General features: G+C 45.8%; 7 protein-coding genes across 7 annotated transcripts; 3 read left to right on the top strand and 4 right to left on the bottom strand.

Moving 5' to 3' along the window:
• Positions 1-15: 15 nt before the first annotated feature.
• On the bottom strand, positions 16-5,596 carry CCR75_004512 (uncharacterized protein). The gene is made up of 2 exons (XM_067962598.1): positions 5,443-5,596; positions 16-5,361 (listed from the first exon to the last, which is right to left on the bottom strand). Exons 1-2 carry the CDS (start codon positions 5,482-5,484, stop codon positions 241-243), a joined length of 5,163 nt encoding a protein of 1,720 aa, XP_067817833.1. The 5' UTR covers positions 5,485-5,596; the 3' UTR covers positions 16-240.
• A 109-nt stretch (positions 5,597-5,705) lies between these two features.
• Positions 5,706-8,462, bottom strand: CCR75_004511 (uncharacterized protein; the record flags this gene model as incomplete). The annotated part of the gene is made up of 9 exons (XM_067962597.1): positions 5,706-6,019; positions 6,076-6,265; positions 6,347-7,418; positions 7,479-7,549; positions 7,614-7,727; positions 7,796-7,884; positions 7,946-8,044; positions 8,116-8,303; positions 8,365-8,462. The coding sequence occupies 2 exons, from the start codon at positions 8,460-8,462 to the stop codon at positions 8,219-8,221; spliced, it is 183 nt and encodes a 60-aa protein (XP_067817830.1). The 3' UTR covers positions 5,706-6,019; positions 6,076-6,265; positions 6,347-7,418; positions 7,479-7,549; positions 7,614-7,727; positions 7,796-7,884; positions 7,946-8,044; positions 8,116-8,218.
• Positions 8,463-8,653: 191 nt separating this feature from the next.
• CCR75_004510 (uncharacterized protein) lies at positions 8,654-11,268 on the top strand. Its single transcript, XM_067962596.1, has 5 exons — positions 8,654-10,101; positions 10,174-10,379; positions 10,443-10,952; positions 11,018-11,115; positions 11,236-11,268. Exons 1-4 carry the CDS (start codon positions 8,791-8,793, stop codon positions 11,109-11,111), a joined length of 2,121 nt encoding a protein of 706 aa, XP_067817831.1. The 5' UTR covers positions 8,654-8,790; the 3' UTR covers positions 11,112-11,115; positions 11,236-11,268.
• A 1,134-nt stretch (positions 11,269-12,402) lies between these two features.
• CCR75_004509 (uncharacterized protein) lies at positions 12,403-13,423 on the top strand (the record flags this gene model as incomplete). The annotated part of the gene is made up of 2 exons (XM_067962595.1): positions 12,403-12,531; positions 12,596-13,423. The coding sequence occupies 2 exons, from the start codon at positions 12,403-12,405 to the stop codon at positions 13,421-13,423; spliced, it is 957 nt and encodes a 318-aa protein (XP_067817814.1).
• A 223-nt stretch (positions 13,424-13,646) lies between these two features.
• Positions 13,647-13,884, bottom strand: CCR75_004508 (uncharacterized protein; the record flags this gene model as incomplete). Its single annotated transcript, XM_067962594.1, has 2 exons — positions 13,647-13,768; positions 13,803-13,884. 2 exons carry the CDS (start codon positions 13,882-13,884, stop codon positions 13,647-13,649), a joined length of 204 nt encoding a protein of 67 aa, XP_067817813.1.
• A 164-nt stretch (positions 13,885-14,048) lies between these two features.
• CCR75_004507 (uncharacterized protein) lies at positions 14,049-15,011 on the top strand (the record flags this gene model as incomplete). Its single annotated transcript, XM_067962593.1, has 1 exon — positions 14,049-15,011. One exon carries the CDS (start codon positions 14,049-14,051, stop codon positions 15,009-15,011), a length of 963 nt encoding a protein of 320 aa, XP_067817816.1.
• A 1,046-nt stretch (positions 15,012-16,057) lies between these two features.
• CCR75_004506 (uncharacterized protein) lies at positions 16,058-22,511 on the bottom strand (the record flags this gene model as incomplete). Its single annotated transcript, XM_067962592.1, has 5 exons — positions 22,150-22,511; positions 21,921-22,073; positions 21,591-21,863; positions 21,279-21,554; positions 16,058-21,196 (listed from the first exon to the last, which is right to left on the bottom strand). The coding sequence occupies exons 1-5, from the start codon at positions 22,504-22,506 to the stop codon at positions 16,058-16,060; spliced, it is 6,198 nt and encodes a 2,065-aa protein (XP_067817815.1). The 5' UTR covers positions 22,507-22,511.
• Positions 22,512-22,946: the final 435 nt, after the last annotated feature.

Raw genomic sequence — 22,946 nt, 5'->3', positions numbered from 1 at the left:
TAATGTAGAATTAACAGATAAGGAGTAGAATTGCAATTCTTAGATGTAGTGTGAATGTTGCAAAGAATTATAAGACACGCAAAGTGATTAATTAATAAAATACCTTGGGTCCTATGCACGAGACAAACAATCGTGGTGTTCAAATTCATTCCCACAGCGCCAGCGAATGTTCAGCCCATAATTGGAGAGCTTAGAGTTTTTGGCAGTCAAAAAATTGCATGGCAGAGCTCAACCACGAAGTTAATATTGGTAGCCACTGCTGCTGCCGTATGGGTTGTTGCTCATGCTGCCCTGACTACTGCCATACGGGTTTTGCTGGATACCACCCATAGTCATGTTTGGCTGCATTCCCATACCTATGTTCATGCCGTGGGGCATGCCCATGCCATACTGAGCCGAAGGGTCATTGTACGCTGTGGGGGCAATGGCTAGCATTGGCTGCATGCCACCCATACCGTACGCCGGGTCAAGAGTTTGCGCGTCTATCTCCGCCTCCTTCTGCGTCTGTGTGCGCTCGTCCAGCCCCTTGACCTTTTCATTCATGTTTTTGATAAATTGTATCATGTACGGCATGACAAAATCGACGTAGCCATGACGCCAAGCAAGTTCTAGTGCTACATCAGGCTTAATCAGCTTGAAACACGTGTACAGGGTCGCGCAAAAGCACTCCTTATCGTGCACAGACACAAAAAAGCGCAAAATGTCTTCCGCAAGCTCACAGTCCTCAGAGTCGCTGGCACAATCGATGCAATCCTTGTACATCTTGTCCGCCTTTGATAGCTTGACAGACTGCGTATAGCGCTTATTCTTGCGGTAGAGATAAGCTGCGATACGGCGAAATTCTAAAAGCTCGTGTTTTTCCAGCTTCTGCGCCAAAGAAATCTGGTCAAAATTCTCATATGCGTCGACAGAGTCGCGAAGCGCCTGATAATCTTCATCATCAACCAAGATCTCATTTAAAGCTTCATTGACGGCCGATAAATTTTCTTTTTGCACATCTTTCAAATACTCGACTACAAGCGGCAAGTTCTTTGACTTACGCAACTGATGAACAACACGGGCGTGATCCAAATTAGGCGTCAGCACTTGTAGAAGACGCGTCAACTCCAGGGGGTGTTGCTCCAAGTAAAAGTTAATAGCTTTGTAGTGAATCTCCTGATTGCGAACTTTCTGAATGCAGTCTAAGAATAGGTCATGCGAGAATGCAACTGGATGGTCAACCATTGTGCGAACAGCATTATCAAACTGGCCATCTTCCTTGTAAAGGTACACGGAGTGGTCCCAGTGCAGGCCCTTCTCACAGGCACGCAAGATTTTAGAAACGTTCATGCGCGAGTGAAATATCTTGATATGCTCCATCAGCTTTGACGGCAGGTACTTGGAATACAAAATGGCCAGCTCGGTAAAAATTCCAGCATGAGCACCTTCCAAACCAAGACCCTGCTCCATCAATTTAAGCAGCTCAGATGAGTGGCCACGTTTTTCATAGTGCAAAATCAACTCTTCTAGATGGTCCGGGTGCACAACAATATGCAGACCACACAAACCAGCCAGACGGAATTCATTCACATCCACGCAGGCGTAGTTTACTTCCTTCCATGTGCCCACAGAATTCGCCTTGGTGGCGGCGTCCACGGCTTCACGAAACTTGCCCAAACGCACGTAGCAAATAGCGAGCTTGGCGTTATTGTTAATGTTCTGGAACAAAAGCTTTGCTGCGTTATACATTCCTTCATCGTAGCAACGCTCACCAATATTTTGAATTTGCGCCACGTTTGGCGACGAGATAAACTCTTCTAGATCGCCGTACTTTTCAGTCTTCGCGTACGCGTAAATAAGCGAAGTGTCTAGAAACTGCTCTTTTACCGTGTTGCGAGCCATTTTAAGGTACGGTATCAGCTCATTGTAGTTGCCGATACGTTCCGCCGCAGTAATAACATCAACATAGGAGCTAGCGTCGTTGGCCTTGATAAACGCTGACAGAGAGTCATGTACCTCACCCTGCTCAAGCTGGGCTTTAGCAAGGCGCGACCATACCTCGGGCTCGTTGCAGCGGTCAGCAAACTCGTAAGCACGCTCGTTATCCCTGATAAAGTCCAACAGCACGCCAATAGCTTCCACGTTGTGATTTGTCTTCTTATAGATGACAAAACCCTCTTCATAAAGCTGGTACTGCTCACCCACAGCAATGCGGGCAATTTCTGGACCGTCAAAATTGTCCAGACGATTTACATAGTCCATAACCTTCTCCTTACCAGCCTTGATGGCCGTCAGAATCAGTAAATTCTGCAGGTTTTTGTTGGTCGAAAAGTCAGTTCCCTGTAGCACAATGCGCTCCAGCAGCTCAATCAGCTCGTTCGGCAGCTCAGCGTTCATAAACGCACGCACAGTCGTTGACACCTCATCTGGATTTGTGGTTTCTGGAAGGGCCGTCTGAACAACCTGGTCAATGAGAGCACGGCGACTCGGAGACTCTGTCTCACCTTCCTCCTGTCTCACAAGTACTTTACCCCACAAATCCAAATCCTGTCGCTCCACGAGGTACCGGGCGAGGTCCTTAAATAATCCATTTTCCGTGGTCACGCGAATAAGGTCTTCATCGCAAGCACCGCCAGCGCGACGATACGCTAAATAAGCTAGTGCAGGATCTAGCTTTTCGCAGAACTTACCAACTACTTCAGAGTCATAGAATTGGTTGCTGACCAAAAATTGCTGCGGATCCTTGTTCAAGGTAATGTAGATTTTACCGATCGCATTGTGCGTGGCGGTCTCCGTGTTGCCTTGAGCTACACGAGTCTCAAGCCACGGCTGCAGCAGACGCAAGCGATTCCGCTTTTCAACCTGCTCACATAGATCATCCACAGGGCATTGGGCGACCTGATTAAGCAAATTCTTGATATAATCTTCATTACAGTCCAGGTCCAGCAGCTTGCCGATAACAATTGGAGCCTTTTGCGGGCTTACTTTTGTAACGTACACGTCAATATACTTCATTAAATTGTTCGAGTACAAATACTGCGTCAATTCCTCCACAAAGTCATAGCGGTCGCAAACGTGTATGAGCGGTCGCGGGTCCTGTAGCTTCGACTCTTTCAAAAATTCCTTTACTCGAACGGGGTCGTACACGGAAGAGTCACGGCAGACACGCTCCACCTCTTTAAACTGACCCATCTTTGTAGCGGCCTCAATGTATTTAAAGTGAAGGTCTGGGTCCTGTGAGAAATTAACAATCGAACCCAAGAAAAAGTATAGCCCATCGAACGACTTAAACTTTTCAAAGACGTCAACAAGCTCTTTGCCGCCCAATTGTTCCGCATACTTGGTAGCTACCTGCACCACAATCTGCAAGTTTTGGCGCATATTGTGCGCCATAAGGGCGTTAATTAATTCCATTGAGACCTCACTCGTCAAAGTTCCGAAGAAGGTCACAATAAATTCATGATTGATTGCCTGTGTGTTCACAATGACGCGTTTTAAATCAGATAATTCTGTGTAGTGTTCTAGAGCGCGCTGGAATAAGCCAGCTTTCTCGCACAGAGCAGCAATGCGCGGTCGATCGTAATGCGTGAACATATTGTTGGACAAAATGGCATCCGCCACCTGAGGTGAGCCGCCTAGCAAATTAATTTCCAGCAATCGCGTCTGCAGGTAACCTTCTTCCGGGCGGTTGTTCTTTAAAGCTTCCAATAAAAACGCGGTGGTCTCCTGAACACGATTTACTTGCATAAAGATGTCGACCACTGCATTGACATCGACTAGCGGGCCATTTTCTGCAACGGCTAGCTTCTGAGCAAAGTCTAAAGCCCCTTGCGGATTAGCACGAACCAGATTTTGGAGCATGAAAGTGTAATCGCAACGGTAATTAGTCTGAACAGCATACGCCACAATCTTGTCAAACTCGCCGCGCTGCACGAAGCAATTAATCACTTTTTCCGGCACTTCAGCGCGCAAGTAAACAGACAGGGCCATGGTGGTGTCCGATTGGGCTACAAGATCTCCCAGCTCCTCAGAGCATTCAAGCTTGTCCTCTGACAACCATTTTTGAAGAAGCTGACCGCGACCCTGCATTAGAACTGGACGAGCCAGCTCAATAGCCTCCATCTTGTTTAGAGTGCCTTTTTCAAGCAAAACACTGAAATACTGCAAGATAGGCTGAGGCTGGCCAGGCTGAGAAGGCATGTTTTGAAATCGCTGAATGGTCTGAGGGGTACGTAGAGCACCCTGAGGGGAGGCGGCAGCAAGACGAGCAGCACCTTGAATATCATTCACACCAATAAGACGATTAAACTCCGTGAAGTAGAGCTCTTCGGCCCCTGGTAAGTCGAGACGCGTAGCCAACGACAGGGCAAGCTGCGAGTCACGCAGCGTGTTCACCACATACGGCACGAGTTTTGTCTTATTAATTGCAAAGTGCAGTAGTTGTCCGCGACGCGTGATTCCGAGCATACCTTTTGACTTAGATTCCAGACACGTAACAAATGTAGTGTCCTTGGACACTCGAGCACGGTACACAGGCTTTCCAGAGTGCGCATCGAATAGAAAAAGGTAGCCCATCTTCGTTATCATGTAAATGATATCGTCGTTAGGACTCACAAGCATTGACACAGGAAAATCAGCCTGTGCATCAGCAGCAAATGGAATTGGAGATGGTGGAAGACGAAAAACGCCACCAGGAGCATCACGGTCCCGTCCGACTTCCATGATAAAGAGCTGCATAGGTTCTCCGCTGCCTTTAGTGCCAGCAAAAACGAGCACCTGCGCGTCATCTGTTCTTCCAGGAGGTTTAATTTGGGCAAAAGCACCGGCATGGCCCTGTAACACTTGACTAACCTTCTTTTCCATCGAGTAAAGTTGCATATTGCCAGCAATGCGACCACCTTCGCCCTGTGAAATGCCAACAAGTAACATCCACTGATTATCAGATGAGGCTTCGTAGCTAATAATTTGAGTCCCAGCGCCCAAGTTGGCATGGCGGTCAAAAATTTTGGCTGGAGGGGAGTCGCCCTCAATGCTCCAATGGTACACAGCTGAAGCCGTGACCAAGGCGATGCTATTAACGGATACCCATCGCCAAAATACTACAGGCTCATTCATAAGATGGCTCTTCATCTTTGCGCGCAGCTCCATGTTAAAAATTTGCAGCTGATTCTCTGCGCGCAGGGCTATAACCTTGCTCACAGGATTCATGATAGCTGCCTCGGCGTTAATAGGGCGGCGCTGCACGGTGTTGCCCGCCGCCGTATCCACGATCACAACGCTGGCTTGGCCATTTACTTGCTCACATACGCAAACAAACTTTTCCGACTCCATTGTGGTAGTGCCGAACTTGACATAGTCCAAGTTCACCCCCAGGGTGCTTAACTGTAGTGCATTATGGGAACGGAACGATCAAGTTAGACACCTATGCAATATGACTTTTCCCATCGCTTTCTCTTTACATACGTTAAAAACTTCACCAAAGGTGATGGGAAGATCTTGCGCCATGGTGCCTCGGCTATAATGGTACGTTTTGTGCCTTGTTTGATTGTATCTGTGGGCGTTTGATAGAAATGGCGAAGGAATAAGGTCGCTTGTAGCGCTTACTCGATGCGGATCCTTTTTACTTCTAGCTCGGTTTCACAATTGTGGTCAGCCACGACTCCCCCTAAAGGGCGAAAAATCTAAGACCAAATCTGTATTTTAGGAAACTATAATTTTAAGCGCGCTTAGCATTTAAAATGGGTAAGTTCATTAAAATATTAAGTCTAAGGATATTCAAAATCGTCGCTTCTAAGCGCGCTTATAAATTTTTCTTAGCAAGAGCTTTTTTTCATCAATTCATTTTTTTCACTCACGACAACGGTTAATTGCGATATTGATACGGAAGTGGTCAAATCGCACATGCCACCTGCACACATGATACCACAATGGCGCGGGTATCGATTTCCTACTGAATTCGGGCAATGAAACTTTTTTAGACTGTAAATTTTTCAGACGAAACGAGCGTTAATCCCTTAGCGGCCATATCTTGCAGAAATTTCTGTTAAACAATTAAGTAAGAACAAAGCAGTATCCATTCAATAAATTATTCGTCACCTCGCCATCCTTTTCATAGCCCGGTACGGGAGACATGCAGTCTGTCAAGATTACTAAGTCGTTACGACGCTCGTTGGGCCACGCAGCCAACAAATCGCGGACTGTATAGTTTACGCAGTGCGAGACAGCTTCACCGCATATAAGTACCTTGTCAGCAAGTTTGAGCGTGTCTATCAAATCCTGATTTAAGCTGTAATCACGTCAACAACAAATGCAACAACAACAAATGTCGTTCTTAATGGTGAAAACGATAAGATTTTGTCGAGCATACCTTGTTGAAGGATCACTAGGCAGCTCAAATTCGGCCTTGAGCGCCGAATAGTGCTCGGTAAATGAGTTGCTGCCCTTTGTGACATATTGCACGGGTTTTAAAGAGATTTTAGTCCACTCCATCGCCGCTGCGAGCACATCTGAAACTATATTATGTCCACGCGAGCCAATAATGCAGTGCTCAGGCCAAATGCAAAGTGTGAACTTGCCGCTCGCCTCGAGCGCCTTTGAGTATGTCGCCACATATTTTTCAAGCGTGGGATCTCGCGGCCTCCACACTCCCGCAACGATTTCGGCGGATGAAATAAGCGTAAATGGTTTTGGCGAATTGCCTTCTGCGTCCATCCAGAAAATCCCGTGCGCGATGTGATACCGCTGATGCGAGTCTAGTGTAAAAACGAGCTGCTGAAGCTGAGTCGAGTGCTGACGTATGAATGACGCAATGCGTATAGCATCCGCCTCCGCCGTAGGAATGGCAAGTGAGCCTCCAGGATGAAAGTCAATCTGCTGGTCGATCACTAGCAGGCAAAGACCACCCGCCGAGATCGAACTAGCCACCTCTACAGCGTCAGTTCCCACAAGCATTATCTCGCAATTTTAGTATAAAAGGTGCTTTTTATTGACACTGATAACGGAGGTCTATAGTTTAGCAATGCCGAATGCGGGAGTCAATTTTAAATGCAACATGACCTGATTTGCGATAAAACGCAAGATGAGTAGTTCCGCAGCCCGCAGTAGCACTCGCTTAACCGCCAACCCTCGTCGGAGCAACACCACTAACAGTATCACGTACCCTAATACTAAAATTTTACGCTTTGTAGACCACGACTTCAGGGAAATGCTGGCTGACAAGTCGTGCGCCCTTGAGAAGATCTCGGGTGCAAGCAATTGCCCCCTTAGTGTTCCGTTCTGTGCACTTTGCACAAATTGCAATAATTTCGGAATGTGAATACGCCAAGAGGGCGTGAGCGAGTAGTTCACCATCGGCAGCGAGACCCGAGACATAATGTCTGGCTGAAGGCGGCGAATTCGTTGGAAATCGGTCATAGACGCGCTGCCATGCGTGAAGATGTCTATAGCAATTTCATTAATATAGTCTAAGCAACATTAATTCCTAAAAAGAGACAACTTACCTAAATTAGCCTCTTGTCGTGCCTTAATCAAAACTTTCCGAAACCTACTGCAGCAGCCTGCCAGCAAGACACTTTTCCAATGTTATCAATTCCAAAGCACTCAACTACGAAATTTATAATCAAGCTAATACGCACAAAATAGAATCGCTGCAAATCCAAGCGTTGCTTTTTACGTCAATGTGCAGTCGTGGTAACGGTTTCGATCCCGTTATGCGATTTAAGACCAGCCGCAGCATTAATTGGGAAGCCCTGAGCAGTCATGCGACACTGTCAAACGCTAACACTAATATAGTTTCAGCTTGAACTGTATCATCCACCTCGCGATATCGTATTTGCATCCGATCAGTTGCCTGGCACTGCGAAGAAATAGTTGCAGTTCCGGCTCCGACATTGGAACACGAAGCACCTACACAGCAAAATTCAACATCTCAGCTCTCAAGCTCGAATTATGTAACATTTTAACCCACCATAGGCTGACGTTGAGGCAGAAGTAGCCGCACTAACGGCAATAACTTGACAGATGGTATCCCCACGTGCAGAACAGTATGTTTATCCAGCACAATAACCTGTGTTGCAGCCACCCACCTCTTGCATTAGCTAGCGTACCTCACCAAAATTAATCAAAGGTTCAGCTAACCACATGGTCATACGCGTTATCTGTAAGAAATCTTCCCATCGAGTAGACCAGGCCATTCGTGCTGATAAAAATTAAGTCGCCTTTCCATATTTCTCTTCAGTTTTCACACATCGACTAAATTATAACTATTACCTGGCTTTACAAGCTTGGCTGCTTCTCGCGCAGCATCCTGCTCCTCCTTGGGAGATCTGACATTACCGAAGGCATCAGCCTACTATCCAACCTTATTTCCAATTCTGTTTAGCTTACCGTTGAAATTCGTGCTCGCTAAGCTGCACGTTATTGGGTGCTAGTACTTGAACGGCTTTTGTAGCTAGCGCAGCCACCGAATTGATCCTACCATTCATGCTCGTAGCAATTATTGAGACGTCACGTAACGGCCACAATGAAATGGGAGAAAGCTACCAATCATGTTGCTGAGCCGATCAGAAACCATAAATTCATTAATTTTAATTATAATGGACTGATTACCAACGCCCATGATTCAAGCAACTTCGTGTTGCAGCAACATTTCTATTTTTCCGGTACAGTGCAGGTCGAAAAACCGGCTCCTAAGGGCAGAACAACACCGCGAGCTGCAGCCTCCACTGCCTTTCGCGTCTTTTGAGAACGTATCTCATTAGTGGTCTAGTGGACGTTGTTAAGCGCTTAAGACGTCCTTAAGCCCAGTCACTTATGTGCGCATTTTGGTGGCAAGATTGCGCAAGAGCATTCAATCCAAGGATCAAGACAGCATTTGTCATGCTGCTTTGCATCGGTGTCAGTGCATCTCGAAAATTGGACGGAATGCGTGTGGTGAATCACCACATGCGCCGCCTGTCGCAAGCTTCAGATAGCTATAATTTCATCTTTTACTTCGTGATCGGCGCCATGATGGTTACCTGCCTCATTTACAACATTTTCTTCAAACACAAGATAGAAGCCAATTTCCTGCGTCACCAGGCGCTACCTGAGACTATGCTACGACAAGATGTGATTGCTAGTGACCAAGAGATGAATAACTTATGGGAGTGTGACGTCTGCTCTTTTAAGAGCTACGATGCGCATAATACATGCATGCTCTGTGGGACAGACCGCTCCTTTCAATTGATTGAGAAGTCAATTAAAACAGCTGATGAGTCTGCTAGCGAACACAGCAACGTAGCGTCCTCCTCTGCACCCTCCAGTACCAAATACCTGCTGTATATGGAGGAAAAGGATAATCCATTTACTCGCAGCAGCTCAATGATTAAAGCGAATCCATTGAAAACCAACGCGTCGTCTAAGATGAACCGGGATCTTTTTAAACGAAAGCTTAGCGTGCTTAATCTTCGACAGCAATCAGCCCGGCGTCGGCATGAATGGTCACGTGAACGCAACCACGATGGCCAGCTGATTTGGGTACGAAAAAAAAATTATATGGACCGCAAGGCGCTGAAAAGTCTGCGCAATCTTGAGACTTTGCGCAGTCAATCATCAACATCTTTGCGTGACTCAATTCTTTCGAACGGAAGCGCAAATTCGGTGGGAGTGGTCGCTAGAATTGTGGTGTCACCGAAGAACCCGACTGGTCGGCTGTCTCTTGAAACAGCAGAAGGAGCTCGGGCGACACGTTGCACCGAAAGCTCCATATTCTCGCAGGATGAGTTAGAACAGGTCGGATCACTTCCATTTCAGCAAAAACATGCGTGGTTTGTACAGCACACAGCGGCAATGGAGGTTCCATGGGACTACGGACACTTATTGCTTGAGATCGAACGGGATAATTTGCTGCACAATTCATGCGAACAATTATTGTGGGCAACACCAGATCAGCTGCACCAGTCGCTTCGTATCAAGTTTGCCAATGAACCGGGAGTGGATGCCGGTGGATTGGTGCGCGAGTGGTTTACTTTGATGACAAAGGAAGTCTTTGACGATGCAACAGGGCTATTTTATAGGATTGGGAATGGAGATGGTTTGATGATCAATCCTGCATCCGCTGAAGCAAGTGTCGACCACCTTATGGTATGTTTAAGCTTATGCTTCAATTTTTGCCGTTGACTTATTCGTTTTGTTTTTGTTTGCTGTCGGTTGTAGTACTATCAAGCTATTGGCAGGTATATCGGTAGAGCGCTTTTTGAAGGGATTCTCATTGACGCGCACTTAGCAATTCCGATCTGTAAGCATATTCTCGGTATCCCCATTACATTTTCCGATCTTGAATTTGTGGATAACGACTTGTACAAGAATTTAAAGTGGTTGCGAGAGAACACGGGCGTTGAATCATTGGCCCTGGACTTTACGTAAGTCAATTTTTATGAGGTTTGACTATATTTTTGTTAACAATCTTCATGTATGTTGTGTAGTGTAAATGTGGATCATATGCCTGATAAAATGAAAGTGGTGGAGTTGGTACCAAACGGGTCTGACATAGCCGTTACTGATGAAAACAAGATGGAGTACATTAGCATGCGTTTTAAGTGGATCGTTGCTACTAGCATCTCTCAGCAGCTAGGTTCAGTGATGCAAGGACTTTTTTCAATCATTCCGGTGGAACTTCTGTCTGTCTTTGACCACCAGGAGTTGGAGCTGTTAATTTGTGGTATTCCTGACATCGATGTGCAAGATTGGAAAACTCACACAATATATGTGGGAGATCGCGACGAGCGAGCTATTGCTTGGTTCTGGAATTGCGTGCATGGATTTTCGAATGAGCAGAAGGCTCGATTGCTGCAATTCACAACTGGTTCAGCTCGAGTACCTGTGCAAGGCTTTAAGGCGCTAACAATGAATGATGGCCGCATTTGTCCATTCGCGATACAATGCGTCAGCGCTAATGAGTGTTTGTACCCGCGAGCACACACATGCTTTAATCGGTACGTTTTTTTGGTCGATACAGTTGCTAGTGTGGTAACTCAATATATTGTTGTGTCTACTGCAGCATTGACTTGCCTCGATACGGTACTGAAAAGGATATGCGCATTGCATTATCACTTGTGATCCAGATGGAAGTAACCGGCTTTACAATTGAGTAAAATGGTACAGATTGCGCTTGTCTACTTACGAAGAAACGCATAGCGCGTAAAACATAGTGTAGCAGCGATATACTCGCATTGTACTTACATTGTTCTGTATGTGTTGATCATGTTGCGTCAGTAGCTTTGTATCCTGTTTAAAGGCACTAAATATTATAAGACCGAACTTCGAAGTTTCTTTCTTTCATTTATAGGCTTTATGTGCGATAGCGATGAATAACGCAGATTTATTAATGTACGTTCATTAACAGTTAACCATACCGGAGACCATTTTTGTTGCTACGGACACACCACCTCTTACGTGGAATTTTGTCTACAGGTATAAATCTCCCAGAAAAACAAGAAGGTAATTTATTGTAATATCATAACAACTGTGATCGCAAAATGAGAGGGCGGTAGCTTCAAGGATCCCACGCGCGCCAATTTCGTGCAGCGCGATCTGAACGATTTTTGGGCTCACCTGTACGTGACATAAAGTACCTCTTCTCGTCGCTAGCCTCCTTCTATTTCTCTATGATTTATGCTGACATTCAAAATTTGAATTCTCACGCTTCCAAAGACCCAGTAAACGATCCTGGTGTCTGTGAACACTTGAACGAAAGCGTAAAGGCAAAAAAAGTCTCCAGAGATTTTAAAAGCTCACCGGTAAAACGTAGTCAGAGCCTGTACTAAGAAAAAGCTGCAAGAACTCCGACTTTGTTTCTTGACAGAACGTTCAAAAGGCTTTCGAACTGCCTAGCAATCTATTAACGAGTCAAATATGCTTTTTAAAGGGGTTTGCGACGAATTTGCAGCGAGTCTAACGAATCGTGTCGACTAAGCAAAAGTCACTTTTACTTAATACTCGGGTGAAAAGAGGTTTTTTTCACGCTTGGCCTTGTCGATTCAAATGAATATCTTTAAGAAATACTTTCGCTTTTAATAAAAATTAGGGACAAAATTTTAATTTTAGAGGTGTGCCCGCAGCAATTCCCTTGTTAATTTCAATATATATGTCCATGCATCCGGTGGCTTCGAGCCAAGAGAACCTTTATTGGCATGTGAGCCCGAGAAGTGAGTGTCGTGAAGATCCAGCTTCAATGAAGTTCATATACAAGTTATATTAGGTAAATATTCTACGTCCGTCAATACGATGTATTAAATTTGGGCGTCATAAATTTTTGCACGAGACAATTAGCAAGCATTCTTAGTGACAGAAAACGGCCAAAGACGTCACATTCGCACTTAGCAGAACGTCGGGTGGAGAGTGAAGTCCCCTCACTTCTTTCAATCGCGATATCTCCAGGTCTAAATGTTCGCAACCACGCCCGTAAAGAAATCAAGCGCTGTTGCGCTGGTCACGCGTAGAATGTCTGCATCTGCTAAAGTTTGGATCAACAAGGACACCAAGGTCATCTGCCAAGGTTTCACGGGCAAGCAGGTATCATTAGTAATGTATGCAAGATATCAAGAAGTCTCTTACGTGGCCTTTACTCCAACTGCAGGGTACATTCCATTCGCAGCAGGCCATCGATTACGGTACCAATATGGTTGGTGGCGTGACCCCCAAAAAGGGCGGCTCTACGCATCTGGGTCTACCGGTATTTAACACGGTTGCCGAGGCCAAGAATGAGACAGGTGCTGATGCTTCTATCATATACGTGCCACCGCCGTTCTGTGCCGCATCGATAATTGAGGCTATTGAGGCTGAGATACCTCTAGTTGTTGCAATCACAGAAGGCATCCCGCAGCAGGACATGGTCAAGGTCAAGTGGCACCTGCGCAATCAAAGCACTACGCGTCTAATTGGTCCCAATTGCCCTGGAATTATTAAGCCCGGTGAGTGCAAAATGGGCATCATGCCCGGATATATTCACCAAAAGGGTAGGATCGGAATTGTGTCGCGTTCGGGCACCCTGACGTACGAGGCTGTGGCACAGACCACTGCTCTAGGTCTCGGTCAGTCCACCGTTATAGGCATTGGGGGTGACCCGTTCAACGGCACTAACTTCATTGACTGCCTTGAGCGCTTCACAAATGACCCAGAGACTGACGGCATTATTATGGTGGGTGAAATCGGCGGATCTGCTGAGGAAGAAGCCGCCGAATGGCTTATGGCCCATGGTGATCCTAAAAAGCCCGTAGTCAGCTTTATTGCCGGCACAACTGCCCCCCCTGGGCGTCGTATGGGCCACGCAGGTGCTATTGTATCTGGCGGCATGGGCACAGCTGCGGGTAAGTTTGCCGCACTCGAGGCCGCCGGCGTCACTATTACGCGGTCGCCTGCTCGACTGGGTGTTACGTTGTTTGAGGAGATGAAAAAGTACACTTAAGCTGCTTGCTCAATAACTAGAAAGACGCCCTGCAGGCACACGGGAACAGACGATGCACTAGCCACTTGGTAGCTGGAAAAGGTAGAGACCAGTTCGCTGAAGACTATGTTGGCGACGGAGTATACGTGTCGACCACGATTTCGTCTTGTTAAGTACAGAGTCAGCATATAAATCTTATCGTCAAAACAGTTCTTGTTTATAATGGTAGTAGCGGAAGCGTCTATCATATCTGAACGTCTTCGTACATCCACTTGTCTTCATGAAGCCTTTGCGCTTTGCGTCGCAGCCGCATAAGTATCTCATCTAGCAGCGCTGCATCCAAGCGAATAAGTGGCGTCATCTGTTCTAAAACAAGGACTACTGTCACAGCTATTCCTACCATTGTTTAAACTTCGAATTGCTTCATCCTTGGCCTTGCGCGTCTTCTCGAGTAAAAGCACGTCTTGCGAGACTATATCCATATTAGTGTTAAAGCTTGATATACACAGCTAATAGTCGAAGCCACTAACTATTGCAGGCGCTCCACTGCGTTTTCATCACGGCGACTTTTACAAATGCACATAGCGTGTGCCACACCAGTCGTTATTACTGCACTTCTGAACGCACAACCGATTTGTTATAACCCATGAAATACTCCGACTTAAAGGGTCCTGCCCCATCAAATACTACCGCCGGCGAACTTGCGTTGGGCATTACAAAGTTACCAACGCTTCCGTCGTACTCCTCCGGATCAACTCTTATAAAACGAAAGCGCGTGGTGCTCTCCATTCATGATAAGCAACAAGTTCTACAGCGTCTAGAGGGTGGCGAGCAGCCAATGGCCATCGCTCGCATCTTCGGCATTAGCCGTCAGCAAGTGTCGGACATTAAAAAGAATAAAGATCGCATCGTTGCTTTTTGCACTGATGCTAAGCATATGTCGACGTTAAAGCGTAAGACGCTTAAAACCACATCCGAGTACCATCCGGGAGTAGAACAGGAGCTCTACCGATGGCTAATTCGACAGCGTAAATTGGGCCGTGATGTAACGGCGGAGTCTTTAGCCGCCAAAACGACAGACATTTTCATGCAATATTCGCCAGACGATGCGCACATAACGCTCAAGGCAGCCTCCAATTGGCTCAGACAATTTCGAAAAGCACACGGTATCAGATCATTGACGAAGGAAGAAATTCAGCAGCTACCAGAAAAGTTTACTCCTGCCATGGAGATGACGCGACCAGGAAATATAAGTGCTACGTCTTTGATTAATTCTACACCAGAAATGACAACAGTGACTTCCGGTATGGACACGGAAAGCTATTACGACTCATCATCCGTTACCCATCCCATCAATGCGGCTATCTTAACTGCTTCAATTTCTCCTTCAGTGGATATCAATTTGTTCGTGCACAGCGGAATTCACGGTTATGCACACAGTATGGGCAATTCGATAGCTTCATTGCAGTATACATTAAATACAGTGCAACAGCTGAATGCCCTTCTTGCAAAGTTTGAGCGTGAAATGGAGACAAAACTTGACTATCTGGATGAACGCGTCGCAAAATTGTGCTGTTTCGTAATATCTGCTCGGCTGGGAGTCGATTGATGGAGATACTGTGAGAGAAAAGCTTACTTAAGAGCATTATTACTTATTTAAGAATAGTCCGCGGGACTGGCGGAAATGCTCAAATCGCCCTATCATTATCGCGGTGGATTGTTATGATGTATGTGAAACTTGGCTGATAATGCCGATACGAGATTTAATGTGCAATTTTGGTACATAGCTAAAGTTTGGACTCCAAAGGACTGATGAACTGAATTGCAGTTACCACTGAAGCGCAGTGTAAAGTGAAGTTCGCTATAAGACATATTTTGCAGTTAGGTCGGATTATCGCATGACTTGTCATATCGGCCAACTAAGCTTTTAATGGTATATCCTTGTCTTTTTTTTATGCGTTGCCGGTTGATCTTAAAAGACATGTCGAAACTGAGAAAGGCATGAAACCAATTCACCCATGAAATCCGTTTTGCTCATTTCATGGTGTCATGTTACAAGATTATACAAGCAAAAAATGCTTGGCAGCATGAGCTATTTCCACCACCAATTCACGAAGTTGTTTAAAAATTGGCGTTTGTATCATCTATCCTTCCATTGGCGTCCTAAGAAGCCATTTCAAGCGAGCGACGAAGATATTGCGACTTTTGTGCCATTGGCAATTTATGCGGTCAGGTCACTCATGTATTTTGTTAAACGCCACCGAAAATGTTTCAAATCAACAACTTAATATTTTTGAAGTATAACTTGTGAAGAACGTGGTTACGTGACTTCTAGACGAGTTTTTTTACTTATTGGCAAGAAGACTTCACTTATTGCTGTTTGAACTTTCTAACTTAATTTGCCTTACACTTAAATAGTGACGACAAATTTCACGCATGTCTTGGCCTGTGCATTTTTTTCAAATAAATGCGTCAAAGGATATAAACATACAAGGATTAACTATTCATTTTTAGGACAAGCTTTTTAAAAATGTAGGTGAGGTATGACATTGTAATTGAACAAGCACTATACTTTAGAGGAAGTGCTTCTTTATTGAGGACAAGCTTTACGTAAGTGGTAGCGCTATTTTGTTGGTATTGCTAATGAAATGTAAGTTAGTAGTGGCTATTACGAATGACACGCTCCGAGGTATTTTGGATCTTGACAACTTCGTTAGGGATTTCATGACGCAGCCACAGTCGTAATAGCCGGTCACGCCTCTCCTCGTTAAGATAAAGCGGACGGCCTTTGCTCAACTCGCGATTGCGTTCGCCAAACTCTTCGCCGTACTCGTCCACATAGAGACTGCCCACGTACGCCGCCAGCTTCCAGTAAACAAGTAAAACTGCACCTTCTAACACCAGCAAAAACATACCGCTGCCTCGCCCACACTTCTTGGCATGGATGGTACACGCACCAGGATTTGCCTCGTCAGGATAACCGCCTTTGTCCAGATGGATCGACGGGCACGTGTTTGCGGCGCACAGTAGCATCCCACAAAGTAAACACACAGCAGGACGCGCAGGGAATTGGTGACAAGCCTGACATCTGCGTTTTGCCAATGCCGAGTAAAACTTTACATACGCCCGTGGAAGTGTGCGGAGATACCTCGTGCGATTGGCCCCCGAGGAAAATACAGAAATAGTCGAGTGCGTTGTATGAAGATCCCTAATCAGTACAGACGATAAACTCAGCTTTAAGTCACGATCCACGTTGGCAGTCGTGAGCCATTGTTGCAAGACGTCATGTGGATCATACATTTCTTCATATGCAGTTTTGAAGCGATGTACCCACCTAAATACAAGCTTAGTGAGTGCAGCTTGCTCTTTGTTCCCGTCTACATCTTGATCACTGAGCTGCAACGCATTCAAGTCCACAAAGCCAACAGCAAGAACTTCTTCTTGCGTAATAAATATTGGCTTCGAGGCCGTCATTGTACTAGCACGATGATGCGATGTCGCTCGCTTCATCAGTGTTTGTATCATAAAGGTTGCTGCTTTGGCAAGAGGAACGACCTCGCACGCAACGACGTTTAATAGTTGACGATTGTCTATAATTGGTTGAACTAGAAATGCACCATCACATTTTTGCAACAGTGCGTTCAAAAGTAGCATCAATTGATGACTTACGGCGTGCTCAGGATTTACTTCTGCGTCAACAGACTTTACACGGTTGCCACAGAAGCAAGCCATGAAAAATGTCACGTTTTCTTTCGAGATCGCTAAATCGTCTGCCATTGCATTTGAGAAGTCTTCTTTTCGAGTAACCGCGTACCACAGAAGCGTCTGTACAAGACGTGCAAGCACCACGAGCCGAGCAATAAATACAGCATCCTCCTCGCTCTTTGCTAAGAGTAACCCCTTCATTAACACGCTTCCCAAGTGTTGAAGCAATAAAGGTTTCTGTGGCCATCGCACCTTACCCCACTGGCTCTGCTTCCGTGTTTGTGTTTGCGTGGAAGGGTGCTCATTCTCAAGGACCACAGTTCCATCGGAAAGAATATCAGATCCGCCATAGAACAACAAGTGAGCTAGTCTCGTATTCAGATCTTTTGGGGCCACTGAAGCATTACCAGGGATGCGTGTATTGACGTACTTCAGCATTAATGGAAGAAAGCACATGGCTTCCAGAAAAAGATGCTCCCGCAACTGATCCGAGTTCTGTGTATCAAGAAAAGAACAAAGCAACGTATGAAAAAGCGCGTTGCAACCGGATGTAATGTAGCGCTCTGGCTGGGATTTTTGCATTGCACCACACGCCACCTTATGAATGGCCATGCACAGCGAAGCCAGACCGCCTTCGAGCCACTGTTTCAACTGCTGAGTTCCACTTAAATCTGTAATTCCTGACAAAGTCGGAGCTGGCTTCTGCTCTAGAAGCAATGCACTTGCATCCTCGCTGCTACCGCTTAAGCCATTTGAATTCAGCGTTCGAGAATCTTTTCCGACAGTACGTTCCAACCAGTTAAACATTTCTAATTGGGATAAAGTCGCCGTGGCTCGCTCGACATGGCCAGTATCAGAAATTTGAGGTGACATTCCTGGAAGAAATTTTCGCAGACTTTCCGTTGATGTTGGAATGAGCACATTAGAAATTGACTTGCACAAAGGACACAAGAATTCCTTTTTAGTCACATCGACAGCATTAAGCGCGTGGCGATGGTGTCCGCCAGTTATTGCACGCTGAAACTGTGACGTGTGATACGATTCCCAGCATTTGTGATGCACAGAGTGGCCACATAAGCGTACATGCACGGGGATGTCTTCACCGACATGCATCTCGTCCATGGGTGTACTCAAACAAAGATCATGTGCGCCTCCATTCAGTCGCGATAGCACAGGTGAGCACTGAGCAAAGCCGACATAACACATGAAACTGTTTTCCGGATTTCCTGAGTGGCACATCGCGCATTCTACCGCAAATTCGTTGTCGTTCATGCCATCACACGTGCTCATTTCAATGTCGTTATTATCCATTGCAGTTTCAGATTTTAGATGAGTGTGCTTCTCGCGTTCTCCTTCAATGTCACATTCTTCTTCACTTCCAACTTCACTTTCATTGACCACTGTTTTCATTTGATTTGCAAAAGCTACTTGTCGCAGCTGCATCTGCCTCAGCGCACGCGCTTGTGCCTCTTTCCGTCTCTGTGCCAAAGCCAACTTGCGCGCAGCTTCGTCGCGGGACTCTTGCTCAGTCACTTGGTGTTGTTCTACTACGCTTTGACATTCAGGACTTATACGAGACAGCCGATGTAGAAGCCAGTCAATACCACGACCAATTTCGTGCTTCTGATCGCCGTCTAGTTTTGTCATGCTTGCGCTCCCGCCGTGGCTAGACCATGGGTTCAGCTTCAGTAGCAATTTTAAAATCGAGCACCGTGGCTTCACGGAAGACAAAACATTTGGTTGATTTTGTGGAATCCACTCAATAAACCTGTCTGCTATCTGTGAAGCTAGCTGCCGATCAAAAAATTTCGCCTCCGAGGCAGGAGCGATTGTCTGAAAGTACCGAAAATCTTCCACCACATACAGCTGTAAAGTGAACAAATGTACAGACCGGGATAGAACACTAAGGCTACTATGGGCATCGGTTGTTGCACGCCACAATGACTCGTAGAGCAATTTACGCACGTCCTTATGTAGTATCGACATACGAGACAGCCGAAATTCGAGCGGACACGGTAGAAACATATTCACCATTGGATAGTCAAGCCAAGTCGAGTGCGTGTTGTGTGGACTACCGTCTGCTTGCTCTTGTTCTCGCTTCTTTGACGAGCGAAGGCGATTTTGAAACCAGTTTTCATGGGCTGATTCGTGCTGTTTGCGCGTCAAGTGCGCAAACGTTGGATTATACTCTGCATATAGTTCCGGCTTTAAACGATACTGGTATTTACCTCCGTTTGAAGCAGAAGAGTCCCCAGCTCCAGATGACGCAATGTTTCCAGCGTCTACACACACTTCCTTCAAAATTAGGTCTAGAACCGGACCACCAGAAAAGCTCGTCGGAAATAAATTCTCACGACTCACAAAAAACTCGTTAGTGATCTTGGAGAGGTCACTGTGAGCGCATGGCCCGACACACAGGCGCTGAACGATCTCTCGACGCAAGTAAGGAATTAAACTACGCACTACCTCGTCCTCATTGACCTTTGGTGGGAGCTCTGATGCGAGTTGAGATAGCAGTGTCAAGCACTCAGTCACCATCAGCTCTGCCTCCTTCGCATCAGAGCTGTGAGCTGCTTCATACCACTCTTTGACGTCGTAACGTTCCACGATAGATGCCATTATCCAATCCACGCCCAGGAGCTGGAAGCTAAACTGCAGCAATAGCAAGTCAAGATCACGGAATCGAGCACAGAACGGTGGCTCACCATAATTCATGCTGTGATTCATTACAGACATACCATTACGAATCCACAAGCCGGAGTGCACTTGAGCGTCCCATACAATGGCTTGAAGAACGGGCTCAATTAAATTTACGCGGTGCCAAAAGCCAATAGTGCTGTCACAATCGTGAATCCATACCACTTCATTATCCTCTGATACTCGGTTTTTTACCAATGACAGCAAATTTTCCAAACCGTCGGTAGTATCGCTAATAACACGAATCAATTGCGAAAGCGTACGCTGAAGTGGGAAATGACAGGATACCGCCGTCTCAATCTGGTCATTTTGAAGAGTGCCTCCAACTTGGTAGTCCGGTGGAGGATAATACTTGCCAGCTGAGGCTAACCAGAAGTAATACGCCTCAAAAAGTGGTTTGGCTAGCTTTGCAATTAGACGCTGCGACGTATTCAGAGAGCGCATTGTCTCGAACCCCTTAGAACTCTTGAATGCATTTGAAACGACCCAAGAAGACACGTCAGAGGTCGTTGATACAAACTCCACCGTCACCACCCATCCACGCGACTCCATTTCAACGTGATCTCCGAATCGTCTAACCTCAGAGCATGCACTTTGAAGGTATGCCAAATAAAGCAAAAATCGAGCATATCGAGTGCCTTCTTTCTGTAACACAAAAGCCTCGGAAATTCCATCTATCTGTAATACGTAGCGTAAATCTAGCAGGCCTGACATGTAGCGGCGGCATACAAATACTGGCGAAGCGACATCTAGCTCAAAACGCCCTGTGAGCTCTGTCTCAGGAGGTAGGCGTAAAAATGGCGAATCTTCCCTCTTGTGTCTGATACTGAAACCTGCGCGCTCAGCTTCCAGAATTAATATTTTCATATTAACGTCTTTCAATGTGGAACCTCGCGAACGATGGATCCCCATAGCAAATACGTCCCAAATATCAAATTCGTGATTATGATCGGGATGCAGCGAGTGCGCCACCCCTCCCCAACTCTCATAAAGCGTGATGTCGGTAAAATTTGTTCTAGGTTTCTTACGCAGGGTTTCCAGAACAGAACTCACAAGTACTTCCAAAAGGTCGTACTCGGCGACCAACTTTTTCACAAATGTGGCTCGGTTGAAAAATTGCACACTAAACGCTAGTATTGTAGAGGTTGAGCTGCCTACTCCGGCTGCGAATTCTCGATATAATTGCCGATATGACGACGTGAATGAGATCGCAAACGCTTGCTTAAATAGAGGATCAGCCAAGAGAGCCATCAGCAGGCTGTGAAGAGCATCGCTTTCAGTTTTCGGAAGAAATGAGTCAACCATGATAACAGCTCGTAGCATTGGATAATCATATGCTGCATCGACGTCCATGCTGTTCTCGTTGTTCTCAAAACTCCCAACAGCAAACAACTGTACAAACATGCAACACATATTGAGTTATATTATGCAGCAATTAGCAAAAGTGAGTCTATTAAAAAAGGATTACGCGTACCTTTTCACAAATTAATCGACAAAGGCCATCAGAAAGATTTGCAAGCATAGCAAGCCATTGAAGCAAAGAGTTGATCAACGGCATTCTGGCTTTATAATCGCAAGATACAATTGAAGTGACAATGCCGTACTTGTGCAAAGATGCCGCAAGCTCCACTACATCATCACGGGGTGCATTTGCACGTACAATGCTCTGTTTCTGCGACGACGTCTCTCCAACAATTTTTAACATTTGATACTGGCCAAAATTTTCAAAAACAATTGGATCATCAATTTCCTTATAATACAAGACAAATAACTAAAGATAACGTACAGCAATTGCAGGATGGGCTTTATTCAGCGCCGTCGCGAATTCTTGCGATGTCTGCAGCTCGTTGTAATGCACGATAACTGAATAGCGTTTATCAGGCGCATCATTTCTCATTTTATCGCGCACAACTTCTAGATCACTTTCATTAATGATTGAGCCAAATCTTGCCTCTCTGATGGAATTCAGTACTAATTTCATCACTTCTCCAATACATTCCTGCGATTTAGCCAGCAAATCTGGTGGGAGAAAGCTCAGTGGATCTGCATTTTGTGCCCCCTATAGGTACGAGCCAAATCAGAACTCTTCGACTTGTCAAACTTTCATCAAGTCTACCTTATGCCGAGCGCAAAACCCGTCAGATGCCCAGGCTTCAGTATCTCCACAATCACAGCAGCCTCCGCTATGTGTGTAGTAGAAAAAGACCTCATGATTCTCGTGATCGCTCGATATGAAGCAGTCGTTGCACATAACGCATGTCTCGTCCACCTTTATACAACGACAAAACAGTTCTTCTTAAATGACGCCTAAGGATTAAATTGATCGCTACACTGAAAATTCTGACCTGGCAAGCTTTGCAGTTCCACGCAATATCACCAGGTTTGAATTCGTAAGCGCACATGCGTTTAGGTAGTTGCTCGAGCGCCTGGCGACTTTCTGCGTCTAGGACACAGTTCTGCAGCTCGTTTAGCAGCCGCCGTTCTTCTCCCTCATGCTCTTTTACCCCCCAAGACGCACTGGCTATCATCTCTTTCAGTAACGCTTGCACCTTGGCCAGTGGGCCGTCCACATCATCGCGAGTCTGCTTTTGATCACGACCTTCTTGCATACCCTGCATTTCTTTATCATTGTGGCTATCATTCGTTTCAATAACTGACCCACGCTGGTCAATGATGCTTCGAGCACGCGCAAACAGATCCATTCCGTCTAACGCTATGTATACTTTCCCTTCCTATCGAAGCGGCGTAAGCAGTCGACTTTACGAGAAATTTACGACTGATAGGGATATTGTGCACCACACCACCAAAATGTTTGTGTCTCAGATTAACACATTAACAAGATATGGCTACAAGGGAAAATTAAAAAAAATGTTGCTTTTAGGCTTTTGGTCTTACAGCGTCTAGATCCTAAGGCTTGCGCATTGATCAATCGACTGTGCATTAATGCAATAAGATACAGATGACGCGGAGCGCGTCGTCTGTTACCAATTTCGTCAGCTGCAACCAGCTGAACGCATTACCCAGTGCATGACAAGGAACCCCTTGCCATGAAATATGCATTGGCTAAATTTAGGGTCTACCTCCTCGGAGATAGACCGTTCATCGTATATACGGACCATGCGTCATTACGCACGGCCGTAAT

This window comes from Bremia lactucae, linkage group LG11 (genome assembly GCF_004359215.1).
Source record: "Bremia lactucae strain SF5 linkage group LG11, whole genome shotgun sequence".
NCBI lineage: Eukaryota > Oomycota > Peronosporomycetes > Peronosporales > Peronosporaceae > Bremia > Bremia lactucae.
This window is presented reverse-complemented; position numbering and strand designations above follow the sequence as displayed.

Excerpts from the sequence above, each read along its gene's own strand:
- CCR75_004512 (XM_067962598.1), bottom strand. The coding sequence starts at position 5,484 with ATGGCGCAAGATCTTCCCATCACCTTTGGTGAAGTTTTTAAC. Across the intron at positions 5,362-5,442 it reads CCTTTGGTGAAGTTTTTAAC|TTAAGCACCCTGGGGGTGAA; the intron begins GTATGTAAAGAG and ends AATGCACTACAG.
- CCR75_004510 (XM_067962596.1), top strand. The coding sequence starts at position 8,791 with ATGTGCGCATTTTGGTGGCAAGATTGCGCAAGAGCATTCAATCCAAGG. Across the intron at positions 10,102-10,173 it reads CAAGTGTCGACCACCTTATG|TACTATCAAGCTATTGGCAG; the intron begins GTATGTTTAAGC and ends TGTCGGTTGTAG. Across the intron at positions 10,953-11,017 it reads GCACACACATGCTTTAATCG|CATTGACTTGCCTCGATACG; the intron begins GTACGTTTTTTT and ends TGTCTACTGCAG.